The following is a 15,366-nucleotide window of genomic DNA, read 5'->3' on the forward strand; positions in this document are numbered from 1 at the left end:
CGCGGCCTACTTCTTCCATTCTTAAGATACTTTACTAAAAAGAATATCTTCCAATTCTATCCACGTGAACATAAAACATGTAAAGTCTCCATCTTTTTTATGGCTGCATTCCATGGTATACATATACCACAATTTGTTAATCCATTTGTGGTCACTTGGGCTGGTTCCATGACTTGGCAATTATGAATTGGGCTGCAATAGACATTCTTGTGCAAAAGCTTTGCTGTAAAATAATTTTTGGTCATTTGGATATATGGCTAGTAGAGGAATTGCAGGATCAAATGGCAGGTCTACTTTTAGTTCCCTAAGTGTTCTCCAAACTTCTTTCCAAAAGGAATGTATTACCTTGCATTCCCACCAGGAGTGCAGAAGTGTTCCCTTCTCTCCACACCAACATCTGTAGTTTTGGGATTTTGTTATGTGGCCTTCTCTTACTAGAGTTAGATGATATCTCAAAGTGGTTTTGACTTGCATTTCTCTGATGATTAAAGATGAAAAGCATTTTTTCACGTGTTTGTAGGCCACGCGCCTGACTTCTTCAGAGAAGCTTTTGTTCAAGTCTCACAATAAAATGGGATCACTTGTTCTTTTCTTATTAATTAGTTTGAGTTCTCTATGGATTCTAATTATCAAACCTTTGTCAGAAACATAACCTGCAAATATCATCTCCCATTCTGAGGGCTGTCTGCTTGCTTTACTTACTGTGTTCTTGGCTGTGCAGAAGCTTTTTAGTTTAATCAGATCCCAGTAATATATTTTTGGTGTTGCTTCAATTGCCAGGGGGGTCCTCCTCATAAAATATTCTCCCAGGCCAATTTCTGCAGGTGTTTTCCCTGCACTTTCTTCTAGTAATTTCATGTCTTAAGTTTAAATCTTTCATCCAGTGAGAATCAATTTTTGTTAATGGTGAAAAGTGAGGGTCCAATTTCAGTCTTCTACACATCGCCAGCCAATTCACCCAGCACCATTTGTTAAATAGGGAATCTTTCCCCCAATTTATGTTTTTGATAGGCTTATCAAAGATAAAATGACATAAGCGGCTGGGTTCATCTCTTAGTTCTCTGTTCTGTTCCATACATCTACCTCTCATTTTTGTGCCAGTACCATATTGTTTTGATCATTATAGATTTATAGTATAGCCTGAAGTCTGGTAGCGTGATTTCTCCTGCTTTATTTTTATTTCTGAATAATGTCTTGGCTATTTGAAGTATTTTATGATTCCATAGAAAATGAAGTACTATTTTTTCCAGATCTTTAAAGTATGACAGTGGTGCTTTAATAGGGATTGCATTAACTTTGTATATTGCTTTGGGAAGTATGGGCATTTTAACAATGTTGATTCTTCCCAACCATGAGTATGGTATGAGTCCCATAATTTTATTTTATTATTATTATTTTTTTGCTGTTTTTGGCTCAGGCCCGGTTTGAACCTGCCACCTCCCCGGTATATGGGGCCAGTGCCCTACTCCTTTGAGCCACAGGCGGCTTTCTGAGTCCCATAATTTTTTATAGCTTATGTCTACTGTATCATTCAGTTCAAGGAATCTTTTGATTTCCATCTTAATTTCATTATTGACCCAATAATCATTCAATAGCATGTTTTTAAATTTCCATGACTTTGTGTAGAATTAAGTGTTATTCCTAGAATTAATTTCTAGTTTTAATCCACTATGGTTTGAGAAAATATGTGGTATGATTTCCATTTTTAAAAATTTCTTAAGACATGTTTTGTGGCCTAAGATATGATTAATCTTAGAGAATGTCCCAGATGCTGATGAGAAAAATGTATATTCAGTAGTTTGGGGGTAGAATGTTCTGTAAATATCTGTTAGTTCCATTTATTGTAGGAGATCACTTAAGTCCAGTGTTTATTCTCTGCCTTGATGATTTGTCCAATCTGATATTGGAGTGTTGAAGTCCCTGGCAATTACAAATGCTATTATTTATTTCTTTGCTTAGCTCTAGTAGAATTTGTTTTTTGTAACTGGGAACTCCTGTGTTAGGTGTATATATGTATAATGGTTATATCTTTTTGTTGAATTGCTTCCTTCACCATTATATAATGACCATCTTTGTCTTTCCTTACCATTGCTGATTTAAAGTCAATTTCGTCTGATAAGAGAATGCCTACACCTGCTCTTTTTTGGTTTCCATTTGTGTGGAATAATTTATTTCATCCTTTCACTTTGAGCCTATTTGTGTCTTTGTGGTTTAGATGTGTCTTTTGGAGGTAGATACCTGGGTTGTGTTTTTTATCCATTCATCTAGCTGTATCTTTTGAGTGGTGCATTTAAATTGTTAACATTAAGAGATAGAATTGATATGAGCAATGCTGTTCTGTTCATTATATGCCTTATTGCTTTGTTTTTCTTCTTGTGCTTTTTTTTTTTTTTTTACAGAAGTTGTAAACTTTAGCTATTTTGGGTGATTCTTATACTGATGTGCATCTATTATGCTGACCAGAGGGTAGGTCTGGTCAGTATGACCTTGACAAATTCCCACAGTGTTCACTTGTCTTGAAAGGACTTAAATTCTCCATCAGTTGTAAAACTTAGTTTTGTAGGATACAAAATTGTAGACTGGAAGTTTTTTTGTTTAAGAAGGTAGAAGATGGGGCCCCACTTCCTCTGGCTTGTATGGTTTCTGCTGTGAAGTCTCCTGTTAGCACGATGGGTTTGCCCTTGTAGGTCAGTTGTTGCTTACATCTAGCTGCTTGTAGAATTTTTGCTTTCATTTTGACTTTAGCAGAGCTGATTACTATGTGTCTTAGAGATGTCTTATTTGCTATGGGTTATCCCAGTGTTAAAATGAAGAAAAAGCAAAAAGAATCTTCCCAGTGTTGGATGACCATCATCTTGTATCTGGATGTCTGGATCTCTGGTGATACTGATAAAGTTTTCCACAAAAATTTCCTTGAATAGATTTTCCAGGCTCTTTTTTCTTTTCCCTCAAGGATAACTATAACTCATATGTTATTTTACTTAGCAGAGTCCCACGTGTTTCTAAGTAATTTCTCTGCCTTTTTGCTATTTTCTCTTCCACTTTAAATGACTGGGTTAGCTCAAGAACCTTGTCTTCAAGCTCTGAGATTTATTATTATTATTATTATTTTGCCAGTGGAATGGACATTTAATTGTCATTAAGCTCTGAGATTCTTTCTTCTCCTTGGTTTAATTTGTTACCGAACCTTTCTGATGTGTTTTGAAAATCCCTAAATAACTCTTTCATTTCTTTAAGTTCTATAATATCCTCCCTTACATTGTCTAACTCTTTAGTGTCTTTTTCATTAATTTTCAGAATTTTTTTGGTTTCTTTTTGTTAATTTTTCAACCTTATTTTTAATTCCATTAATTTTATTTGCCATTCACATTCTGAATTACATTTCACAATTTTCTTATATTTGGAGTTAACTACTGTAACTACTGTACTACTATTTGGAGTTAACTATTGTAGCTCCATTGTGATCCCTTGGGGGTGTTAATGTTTTGGTTTTTCATGTTACCAGGGTTCTTTTGCTGGTTTCTTCTCATCTGTAACTTTTTTCTTATCTCAGGGATAATAGGTTTTCAAGGCACCTGTTCTTTGCTGAGAACCATCCTGCTCGATTAGAAGAAAAAACAATCCCTAATTATTGATTCTTCCCCTGTTCTGGTAGTGGAGGGATGTGTCCTTAGAAACCTGTAAAGCAGCTGTTCTGATTTGATCTATACATTCACAACTGCCTCTGTTCGAGTCTGTGCTAGGATGCTGCTTGTGCTGGGTATTGGGTTGTTTACCCGATAGTTGTAGGATGTTCAAGTTGGGACCTGGGTGAGATCCTCTTCACTGAAGCTGATGTTGTGGAGACCCTCTACCCAGAGTCTCCCTGCAGAGATGACAACATCTCCCTGCAGAGATGACAACACCAGCTGGGCAAGGCTATCATGGCAGTGGTTATGGATTCTTGGGCTGTGAGTGTTTGCTCAAACCAGGTTGTGATGTACAGACTGTGATGTACAGAGTGTTGGAGTTTGGAGTAGTCTCTGGCCCTGTGGCAATGGTGGAGGTGCCAGAGTGGGGCCTTGGGGCCCAGGTGCAGCACTGGAGTCCTGGAGATGGTGTCCTGGGTCTGGTAGGTGCTCTGGAGGAATAGAAGTGGAGCCTTGGTCTCCAACATGAGAGCCTCTTAGCTGAGACTGTGGAGGAGCCTGAAGCAGGGCTTCTGAGCAGGACCTCAGAATCAGAAGCAGAGCTATTAGGCAACAGGGTTAATCTGACCTGGAGGGCAGGTTCAGGACTAAGTACCCAAGAGGCAATTGTGCCCCAGAGGGCAGAGTTGGGGTCATGCAAGTGGCAGGCTATTCCATAAGTTTAGGGACTGTAGGGATGCCAAATAATGTGATTCCAGTGGCCTAGGGACTTCAGAGTTCCTCCTCCCCCACCCCAGGACCCAGTGAAGTAGTCATCCAAAGCCTCTCAAGTTAAAACCTGCTGTGACCCAGTCAATTCCCATATTCATATGCCATTGTTCTATAAGGGAAGGGCACTTGGCTTCCAATTACAGAGTATGGCTCAAAGGAACCTCCAGTCAGTCTGCTCTCTCCCCACCCCAGTGGAGGCAATGTGAAGGCAGCAGCCAGCTGAGTCCTGTGTCAACCTGGCCCTGTGCACCTGAAAGGTCAGGGTTGCTTTAGCTGCTGCCTAATCCCCACCACACCTGTTGTCTGGTGCAATGACTCCACACAGACTCCAGGAAGGTCCCTGGTTCAAGCAGGCAGAGATCTATGGCAGTGGGTGGAGCCCTCTTGCAACTCACACAGTACCTACAGCGTGAATATGGTGCCCCAGTGCTCTATCTTCCTATTTTTCCTCACACATTCTTTGATTTTGTCCAATATATTACCCCATCATCTTTTTTTTCATACTGAGGGTCCTGCATTGCTTCTCTGTGATTTTACAATATTTTTTCTGAGAAGAGCAATCTGTAGGTAGGCAGCTGCCTGCAATTTTTACTTCTTTCCTTGAGTTCAGCGTGCTGGCAGGCTGCTTCTAGTCCATTGCTTTTTTCTCCCTCCTATAAAAGGATATTTCATGCAAATGGTAAACAAGAGATCTGGAGTGCCTATCCTAATGCATAGTATTAAACAAAATAGGTCTTAAGACAAAAATTATTACATAAGACTACGAGAAACATTATATAATGACAAAAGGGTCAATTCATCAAGGAAATACAACAATATAAACATATATGCAACTAACAATAGAGTCCTAAAAAGCATGAAATAAAAACTGTCATAATTGAAGTGAGATATAGTTCAACAATAATAGTTGAAGATTTCTTTTTCTTTTCTTTCTTTTTTTTCTTTCTTTCTTTTTTATATGAGACAGAGTCTCAATATGTCACCCTGGGTAGAGTTCCATGGGGTCATAGCTCACAGAAACCTCAAACTCCTGTGTTTGAGTGATCCTCTTGCCTCAGCCTACCTTGCCTCACCTGTAGCTAGACTACAGGTGTCTTCCATAATGCCAAAATAGTTTTTTATTTTTCTATTTTTAGTAGAGACAATGCCTTACTCTTGCTCAGGCTAATAAAAGATTTCAACACTCCATATACAATAATAGCTAGAACAACTAGACAAAATCTGAGCAAAGAAATAGAAGATTTAAATAACACTATAAATCAACTAGACCTTCAGCTGACAATAGCAGATACACATTCTTCTCAAACTCATATGGAAGGTTTCTTCATTAAAGAACACATGTTAGCCCACTAAACAAGTCTTAATAAATTTTAATAGATAGAAATCATACAAAGTATATTGTCTGGCTGGGCATGATGGCTCACGCCTGTACCATGTGAGGTGGGTGGATCACTTGAGCTCATGAGTTCGAGACCAGCCTGAGAAAGAGTGAGACCTCGTCTCTAAAAATATAGCCAGGCATTGTGGCAGGCTCCTATAGTCCCTACTTGGGGTTTCTGTGAACTATAACGCCACTGTACTCTACCCAGAGTGACAAAGTGAGATTCTGTCTCAAAAAAACAACAACAAGAACAAAACAAAGTATATTATCTGATTACAATAGAATAAAATTAGAAATCAATAAAAGAAGAAAATTTGAAAATTCACAAATATGTGCAAATTAAACAACATGCTCTTAAACAACCAGTGTGTCAAAGAAGAAACCACAAAGGAAACTGAAATAAATGAAAACAAAAACACAACGTACCAAACTTAAGACTTGCAGCAAAAGCAGTGCTGAGAAGGAAACTTATATACACCTACATTTAAAAAAAAAGACAGAAGAAAAGATCTCAAATTAATATCTCAAACTTTCATCTTAAGCAACTTGAAGAAAAGAAAAATAATAAAGATTAGGGCAGATGTAAACAAAATAGGGAATAGAAAAACAACAGAAAGAATTGGCAAACACGAAAGTCCTTTGCAAAGATTGACAAACTTGACACATGTTGAAAGAGGTGAGCACAGGCTGTGGGCTGCTTCTGCTGGAGGTAGATGTGAGAGCCCTCAGAGTGAGTCAAGGTCAGGGTTCAATTCAGCCCAATCTTTCTCAGGCCTAGAAGGATAGATTCAATATTAACTGCCTCCAAAATTAGTCTCAAATCAAAGTCTCTGTTGCTGGGAAGGACCCCCTGGCAGTTCTGCCAAAGGCTTGCCTACCAGGAATTCTAGGCAGGGAGCAACTGGGGAGAGGCAACCCAGTGGGATGGCAAGAGATAAGGGACACCAATAATTGTCAGTGTTTCTTTGTTGTGACCAAAGCCACATATGTTCACAGCTATTCATCCATCAGGTGAATCAGCAAAGAACGAGTTTAATATCACAGGTACCATGTGAGAAGACAGTAGGATATTCTCAAATTCATCTCCCAGGCAATTTGGGAAAAAGGGCTTTTAAAGACAGTTTGGTGGACAAAGGCCCAGGGAATTGGGTCTGCTAGTTGACTGGGCTGAATTCATGGGATTGGGAAGCAGAAATTGTCTTTTTGTGTTGAGTCAATTCCCAGGTCATAAGACCAGTGGAGTTGGTTTCTTGGTATGGGCCACTGGTCGGGTTGTGTCATTTGAGCCCCTGGAAAGTAGGGTATCAAAGATAAGCCTTAGGTTTCACAAGAATGGTGTTGTCTGTGGAAGCAATGAACAAAGCTAAGAATCTTTAAGACTGTCACCTATGTGACTACTGAGTAGTAAGCAATTATAGAAAAGCAAGTTAAAGAACAATGGTTGGAGACACATATATATAATTATTTCTATTTCTTTGTATAGTTCAGGGCTCTGTCACTGTTCCCACCTTTACCACCTTTGATTAACTTTACAAAGGGCGGTTTCCATACAGTGGCTACTTACAGTGGAAGGAGATGTTGATGATTGAAGGGCATTTTAGCCTTATCTAAATGAATGTTTACATGGAGGGATGATATTAATAACAAAATAAATAAATAATAACAAAAAAGTAGACTCAAAGTTCTAGATCCAGGCTCAGCACTTGTAGCACAGTGGTTATGGTGCCAGCCACATGCACTGAGGCTGGCGGGTTCAAACCCAGCCCAGGCCAGCTAAACAACAATGACAACTGCAACAACAATAATGACAACAAAATAGCCAGGCGTTATGGCAGGTGCCTGCAGACCCAGCTATTTGAGAGGCTGAGGCAAGAGAATCGCTTAAGTCCAAGAGTTTGAGGTTGCTGTGAGCAGTGACGTTACAGCACTCTACCAAAGGCAACATAGTGAGACTGTCTCAAAAAAAAAAAAGTTCTAGATCTAAATAGTGAGTATGTTTTAACTCTAAAGGTAACTCTGAATTGATCAATGTGACTGGGTTGGGAAAAAAGCTTTGATTTATATTTTTGCCTTTCTAAAGGGTGGAGGGGAGAGAACGGGGCAAGGAAAACACCTTAGACTAATTTCTGATTCTACTCTGCCCAAATCAAAGCGAAGTGAAGCTCAGGTAATTTTTTATTATTTATGAAAGACACACCACTAACTAACACAGAGCCACAAAAGCAGACTAGGATAGGCCACCGTCCGTTGTGAAAAGAGGGCCAGAGAAAAGCCTGTTTGCCACCCTCACAGGCAATCTGTCCATATACCTTCTAGGGAGGCCCTTCATGCCACACTAGGGAGTACCCTGGCCAGAGGGTCTCAGCCGACACACCCCTTCTGAGCAGAGCAGAGGGGACAACCAAGATGAAATAAAGAGTACAGACCACGTTCAGAGTTTATTGAAAGACACAAAAAAGCTTAATAATTAAGACAAGGCTCAACAGTAGAGGGGTGGCAGAAACAGTTCACTCCTCAGGTAAATTTTTACTTAGTCATGCTACAAAAAAACTCATAGGAAAAGCTTTCTAACTGTCTAAAATCAGAGAATTCATCAGCAAGAAATAATCTTTCAAGAAACACTCAAGTTTGGCCTCAAAACCTCTTACTAGGATGGACATAGATGCTATAGAAGGGCTGTTGTTGCAGCACGTAATTAATTATTCAGTACAATTTAAAAATCAACAGGGGAATGAGGCAGTATTTTAGAATGCCAAGTAGGACATAATAGAAAGAGCACAGGATTAGACTAGGCTAATTTTGCCTCTGATACTTCCTACTTGTGTGACTTAGACAAACCACTTAACTGATTTGTAAAATGAGAACACCAATACTTGCCTTGCTTACCTCACCGGGTTGCTGAGAAAGACTTTGTGAACAGAAAAGTACTAACAACATCAAAAGAATCCCAGAGAGAAAGGAATGAAAGAGATCAACTCAATAATGTAAAATCCTCAGGGGGCGAGGAGCTGCCAAAAGACTTGGGACAGATTGTCCAGAGAAACTCATTTTAGACCAAGTACAGCTTTCTTCTTCTGCATATTAATGTAACCTACCTAGGATTATGCCCATGTTTCCCATTATTTAGGCAAAACTTCTCTGCAATAACCAGCTCAATCATTCCTATCAATACATCCATGCCTGCCTCACAGGTTCACTGACATAACTAAATATATCTGTCTCTCTCATGCACCCTAAAACATGTGTTCAAATGATTCCCATGTTTCAGGGAATAAATAAGATGGGATTTTCTTGGGCTGGAGTTGCCTTTATTTAAAGCTGAGCTCTACACCTTAACAAACATGTAGGCCTGGAAAATTACTTAACTTCTTCATGACTCAGTAAAATGAATTAAGGAAAGTACAAGACGTGTAGAATTATTAAGCAGTGAAATAAGAAAATAAATGTAAGTTTCTTCAAATGGTGTCTAGCACATATAAAACCACTCGGTAAATTTTAGTTCTTTATTAATCTGAAAGTCTCTTTATCTTCCTGGATCATGTGAAAACTTAATGAGTTCTTTCTTAATCTGGATTGAGGAAATTTATTCCTTATCTCATGTCGATGAAAACACCATCTGGGCTTTCACTGTGCTTAAGTAAAAGGAAAAAGAACATCCAGACTCCCCATCTACACCATGAGGGGGTCTGATTTTTCAATTTCTGTAAATGTATATATTTATATATAAATATATATTTTTATATATTATATAAATTTTTATATATTATATAAATTATATATAATTATTAATTTATTAATACATTAATAAATAAATATAATATATAAATATCATATATAATAAATTATATAAATTATTATATATTATATAAATATATAAATATATATTTATATATATTTCTGTAAATTTATATATTTTTAGACACCCCTCTCAAGTACGTTGAAGCCTAAATATAATACCCATTCCACCAGCAGTTACAATCCCAGTGCTAATCATGGCATATCCCAGCTGAAATTCTATATTCCCATAAAAATGATGATAATGACCACGACCATAGCTAACATTTATTAGACAAAATAATACATTTACTATGTGCTAGACACTATTCTACTGACTTTTTCTTTTTCTTTTCTTTCTTTCTTTCTTTTCTTTTTTTTTTTTTTTTGAGACAGGGTCTTGCTATTTTGCCCAGGATGGAATGCAGTGGCACAGTCACAGCTCACTGAAGACTTGAACTCCTAGGCTCAAGAAATCCTCCCACCTCAGACTCCTGAGTAACTAGGACCACAGGCACATACCACTATGCCTGCTATTCTTTGTTTGTTTGTTTAACACATAGGTCTTGTTATGTTGCCCAGGCCAGTCTTTTTTTTTTATGCGATCATGGGGCACCATACACTGCTTTTATATACCGTTTGACACATTTTCATCACACTGGTTAACATAGCCTTCCTGGCATTTTCTTAGTTATTGTGTTAAGACATTTATACTCTACATTTACTAAGTTTCACATGTACCCTTGTAAGATACACCGTAGGTGTAATCCCACCAATCACCCTCCCTCTGCTCATCTTCCCCCCTCCCTCCCCTCCCTCTCCACCTTCCCCCTTCTTAGGTTATAAGAATATGGGGAAGGGGGTTATAGCTTTCATATGAAAGCCATAAATTCGTTTCATAGTAGGGCTGAGTACATTGGATACTTTTTCTTCCATTCTTGAGATACTTTACTAAGAAGAATATGTTCCAGCTCCATCCATGTAAAATGAAAGAGGTAAAGTCTCCATCTTTCTTTAAGGCTGCATAATATTCCATGGTGTACATATACCACAATTTATTAATCCATTCATGGATCGATGGGCACTTGGGCTTTTTCCATGACTTAGCAATTATGAATTGGGCTGCAATAAACATTCTGGTACAAATATCTTTGTTACAATGTGATTTTTGGTCTTCTGGGTATATACCTGGTAGAGGAATTATAGGATTGAATGGCAGATCTATTTTTAGATCTCTAAGTGTTCTCCAAACATCTTTCCAAAAGTAATGTATTAATTTGCATTCCCACCAACAGTACAGAAGTGTTCCCTTTTCTCCATATCCATGCCAACATCTCTGGTCTTGGGATTTTGTGATATGGGCTAATCTTACTGGAGTTAGATGATATCTCAAAGTAGTTTTGATTTGCATTTCTGTGATGATTAAGGATGATGAGCATTTTTTCATATGTCTGTAGGCTGTGCGCCTGTCTTCTTCAGAGAAGTTTCTCTTCAAGTCCCTTGCCCAGCCTGCGATGGGATCACTTGTTCTTTTCTTGCTTATACATTTGAGTTCTCTGTGGATTCTGATTATTAAACCTTTGTCAGAGACATAACCTGCAAATATCTTCTCCCATTCTGAGGTCTGTCTGCTTACTTTACTTACTGTGTTCTTGGCTGTGCAGAAGCTTTTTAGTTTGATCAGGTCCCAGTAGTGTATTCTTGAAGCTGCTTCAATTGCCCGGGGGTTCCTCCTCATAAAATACTCACCCAGATCGATTCCTTGAAGGGTTTTTCCCTGCACTCTCTTCTAGTATTTTTATAGTTTCATGTCTTAAGTTTAAATCTCTAATCCAGTGAGAGTCTATCTTAGTTAATGGTGAAAGGTGTGGGTCCAGTTTCAGTCTTCTACAGGTTGCCAGCCAGTTCACCAAGCACCGTTTGTTAAATAGGGAATCTTTTCCCCACTGAATGTTTTTAATTGGCTTATTAAAGTTAAATAATGGTAAGTAGCTGGGTGAATCTCTTGGTTCTCTATTCTGTTCCATACATCTACCTCTCTGTTTTTTTGCCAGCCCAGGCCAGTCTTGAACTTTGGGCCTCACATGATTATCTGTTCTCAGATTCCCAATGTGATAGGATTATTGGCATAGCCAGTGTTCTGAGCCTGGCTCCTTCTTTCTATTGTCACATTGGCTTTTCCATTTACATTTTTACAACAGTTCAATGTCTTTCCTCCATTAGGATTTAGAAAACATTTTGAACTTAGTAAAGTATTTACTGACAAACTAATGTGATGCAGAGAGTTTGCTTGAAAATATTTCAGGACCCCAAATATATTAATGAGAAGGAAGAAATAGAAAGGATTAGCAAGATGTTGAAGGTTGTTAAAGCCAAGTGAGGGGTAGATGGGGTTTCACTATACTATTCTCTATTTTTTGTGTATTTTTGATGATTTTTTACAATAACTTAAATCAAAAATAAAATTTTTTTAGTTAAATGATAATAAAAATACTTTATATCAAAATCAGGAGATATACCTAAAGCCATGGTTAGAGAGAAGTATGCAGCATTAAATGCATCTTTTAGGAAATAGAAAGGCTAATGAGACGAGCTAAGCAGCCATCACAAAAAGTTAGAATAGGTAACAGCAAATGAAATCTAAATAAGAAAAAGTAGGAATTGATGAAATAGCAAACAAACTTACAGTATGGAGAATCAACAAGGCCAAACTTGTTTTTTTGGAATATAATAAATTTCTTAAATCTCTGGTGATTGTAGTTAATTTCTTTAAAAATTACCCATGTTAGGACACTAAATTTCTTTCTTTCTTTCTTTTTCTTTTTCTTTTTTCTTTTTTTTTTTGCAGTTTTGGCCAGGGCCAGGCTTGAATCCACCACCCCCGGTATATGGGGCTGGTGCCCTACTCCTTGAGCCATAGGTGCCGCTCTAGGACACTAAATTTCAATACCGAACATTAATAAGGTCATAGAGTATATCAAGAGCATCATTATGCCAATAATTTTGCAAATTTAGAATAAAATGGCATATACATAGAAAAATACGACTTGCCCTCAAAGGCTTAGAAAATCCAAATTCCTATTCAAGGAATCGAATCCATAATTTTTGTTTGTTTGTTTGTTTTTGAGACAGAATCTCTCTCTCTCTCTGTTGCCTGGGCTACAGTACACCTGCATTAGGTATCAAGGTTCACCACAGCCTTAAACTCTTGGGCTCAAGCTATTCTTCTACTGCAGCCTCCCAAGTAGATTGGACAACAAGTGTGTGCCACCACACATAGCTAATTTCTCTGTCTTTTGTATAGAAAGACTCTCACTCTTGCTCAGGCTGGTCTCAAACTTCTGGGCTTAAGCAGTCCTCCCACCTTGGCCTCCTAGAGTGCTAAGATTACTGATCCATAATTAAAAATCTTTCTAAATAACTTCTCTAGTAAATTCTTGCAAACATTTAAGGAAGAAATTATGTAAATTCTACACTATTATTTATAGAGAATAGAAAAGGGTAGACTATCCTAATTCAAAACATATCAAGAAAGAAAATTACAGATCACATCCTTGCTCATGAACATAGAGGCAAAATCTTAAAAAAAAATTCTATATGAGCAAACCAAATCTAGCAGTATTTGTATAAATCAGTTTTAAAAAATAGAAAATAAAAATTTTAAATGACCTATGATAAATTAAAAATTATAAATTTTAAAAACTCTGAAATACTTAAGAATAAATCTAGCAAAAGATACATAAGGTCTTTATATAGAAAACTACAAAACATGCATATGTACTTCTTAAACTGAGAAAAGTTTAAGAAGACCTAATTATGCATAATTATAAAACTGGGCGGCGCCTGTGGCTCAAAGGAGTAGGGTCCTGGCCCTATATACCGGAGGTGGAGGGTACAGCCCCAGCCAAAAACTGCAAAAACAAAACAAAACAAACAATTATAAAACTGGATATTATAAAAATATCAATTCTTCCCCAAACGACCTTAAATTTAACATAATCCTAATCAATATGACAATATGAGTTTTTGTGTCATGTAGAAACCAACAAGCTGATTTTAAAATTTATATGGAAACACAAAGAACTTAGAAGAGCAACACATTCTTACTGCAATACTATTCTACACCCACAAGAATGACTACAATTAAAAAATAGTGTCAGTGCAATTGGAACTCTCACAACACTGCTGGTGGAAATGTATATCAGTGTGACCAATTTTAGTCCTTGGTATAGGAAATCAGTGCATGTGCATATCAGAAAACATGTAACAGACTGTGCACATTGTTCATTATACCCTGAACTGGCCATTACCCTAAGTTATCAGTAGTAGAATGGATAAATAAATTGTAGTATATGAAATCTGCCGATTAAGTTCATATACTTACCACCATGTGCTTATGTTGGCAGCACTGTACAAACAACTCAGTAAGGTTTCATAACATTGGTGTATCAGCATGTCACAGTTGTGTTCATGTCAACACATGGCCCGGTGTCTTGCAGAGTAGCATTCAGTATTGTCCTTACGTGTTTTTTTTGTGCTGTCATGGGAGTGTTGGGAGTGTAAATTAGAGCAGCGAACAAACATTAATAAATTTCTTGTCAAACTTGGAAAGACTGGAAGTGAAATCAGGAACATGTTAGTCCAAGTTTATGGGGATAACGCCATGAAAGGAACAGCAGTGTTCAAACAGATTAAACGTTTTCCTGAGTGGAGAGGAAGCATCACTGATGAAAGGTGGTCAGGACAGCCAGTAATGAGCAGATCTGAAAAAAACATTGCAAAAGCTCCAGTCACTGAGCCACCACTGAGGACTCAGCAGCCTCCCCCTTGAACCCCCTCACTTCCCAATGCTCTGTCCCCCCCATCGTCCTTCTCCCGCAGCCACCTTCCACAGGCCGTTTTCACCAAGGAAAAGGAATCGAAAAGGAATCGTATAGTATGTCGCTATCCAGAACCTCCACTCTTTCAACCCCTTTACTGATGCAAGTAAGGGTGATGACCTGCTTCCTGCTGCCACTGAGGATTATATCTATTTAAGAATTCAACAGAGAAATGGCAGGAAGACCCTTACTACTGTTCAAGGGATCGCTGATTACTATGAAAAGAAATTAGTGAAGGCATTTAAGAAGAAATTTACCTGCAATGGTACTGTAATTGAACATCAAGAATATGGAGAAGTAATTCAGCTACAGGGTGACCAGCGCAAGAACATATGCCAGTTCCTTGTAGAAATTGGACTGGCGAAGGACGATCAGCTGAAGGTTCATGGGTTTTAAGTGCTTGTGGCTCACTGAAGCTTAAGTGAGGATTTCCTTGCAATGAGTAGAATTTCCCCTCTGTCCCTTGTCACAAGTTTAAAAACCTCACAGCTTGTGTAATGTAACCATTTGGGGTCTGCTTTTAACTTGGACTAGTGTAACTCCTTCATTCAATAAACTGAAAAGAGCCAAAAAAAAAAAAAATTGCAAAAAGTCATTAAATTGTGCTTCAAAATCCTCAACTGACTATGAGAAGCGTGGTAGACCAAGTGAACATCAATAGAGAAACAGGTGAATCCTACCAGAAAACCTTGGCATGAGAAACGTGTGGCTGTTGCATCATAACAATGCACCAGTTCAGCTTGTGTGATTCCATTTATATGAAATGTACAGAATAGGCAGATCAGATCCATAGAGACAGGAAGTAGATGAGTGGTTGCCAGTGGGGTCAAGAAGGTGGGATGAGGAATGGCTGCTAATAGATACAACTTTTTCTTAAAGATAAGAAAAATGTTCTGAAATAGGTAGTAGTGATTACTAAACAAAAATTTGT

General features: G+C 37.9%; 1 protein-coding gene across 1 annotated transcript; it reads left to right on the forward strand.

Moving 5' to 3' along the window:
* Positions 1-3,895: 3,895 nt before the first annotated feature.
* On the forward strand, positions 3,896-15,009 carry LOC128564391 (eukaryotic translation initiation factor 1-like). The gene is made up of 3 exons (XM_053559881.1): positions 3,896-4,111; positions 7,862-7,948; positions 14,493-15,009. Exons 1-3 carry the CDS (start codon positions 3,896-3,898, stop codon positions 14,829-14,831), a joined length of 642 nt encoding a protein of 213 aa, XP_053415856.1. The 3' UTR covers positions 14,832-15,009.
* The last annotated feature ends 357 nt before the right edge of the window (positions 15,010-15,366 follow it).

Source organism: Nycticebus coucang, chromosome 14, assembly GCF_027406575.1.
Source record: "Nycticebus coucang isolate mNycCou1 chromosome 14, mNycCou1.pri, whole genome shotgun sequence".
NCBI classification, from domain to species: domain Eukaryota; kingdom Metazoa; phylum Chordata; class Mammalia; order Primates; family Lorisidae; genus Nycticebus; species Nycticebus coucang.

Excerpts from the sequence above, each read along its gene's own strand:
- LOC128564391 (XM_053559881.1), top strand. The coding sequence starts at position 3,896 with ATGACAACACCAGCTGGGCAAGGCTATCATGGCAGTGGTTATGGATTC. Across the intron at positions 4,112-7,861 it reads GAGATGGTGTCCTGGGTCTG|GGTGGAGGGGAGAGAACGGG; the intron begins GTAGGTGCTCTG and ends GCCTTTCTAAAG. Across the intron at positions 7,949-14,492 it reads CAAAGCGAAGTGAAGCTCAG|TATGTCGCTATCCAGAACCT; the intron begins GTAATTTTTTAT and ends GGAATCGTATAG.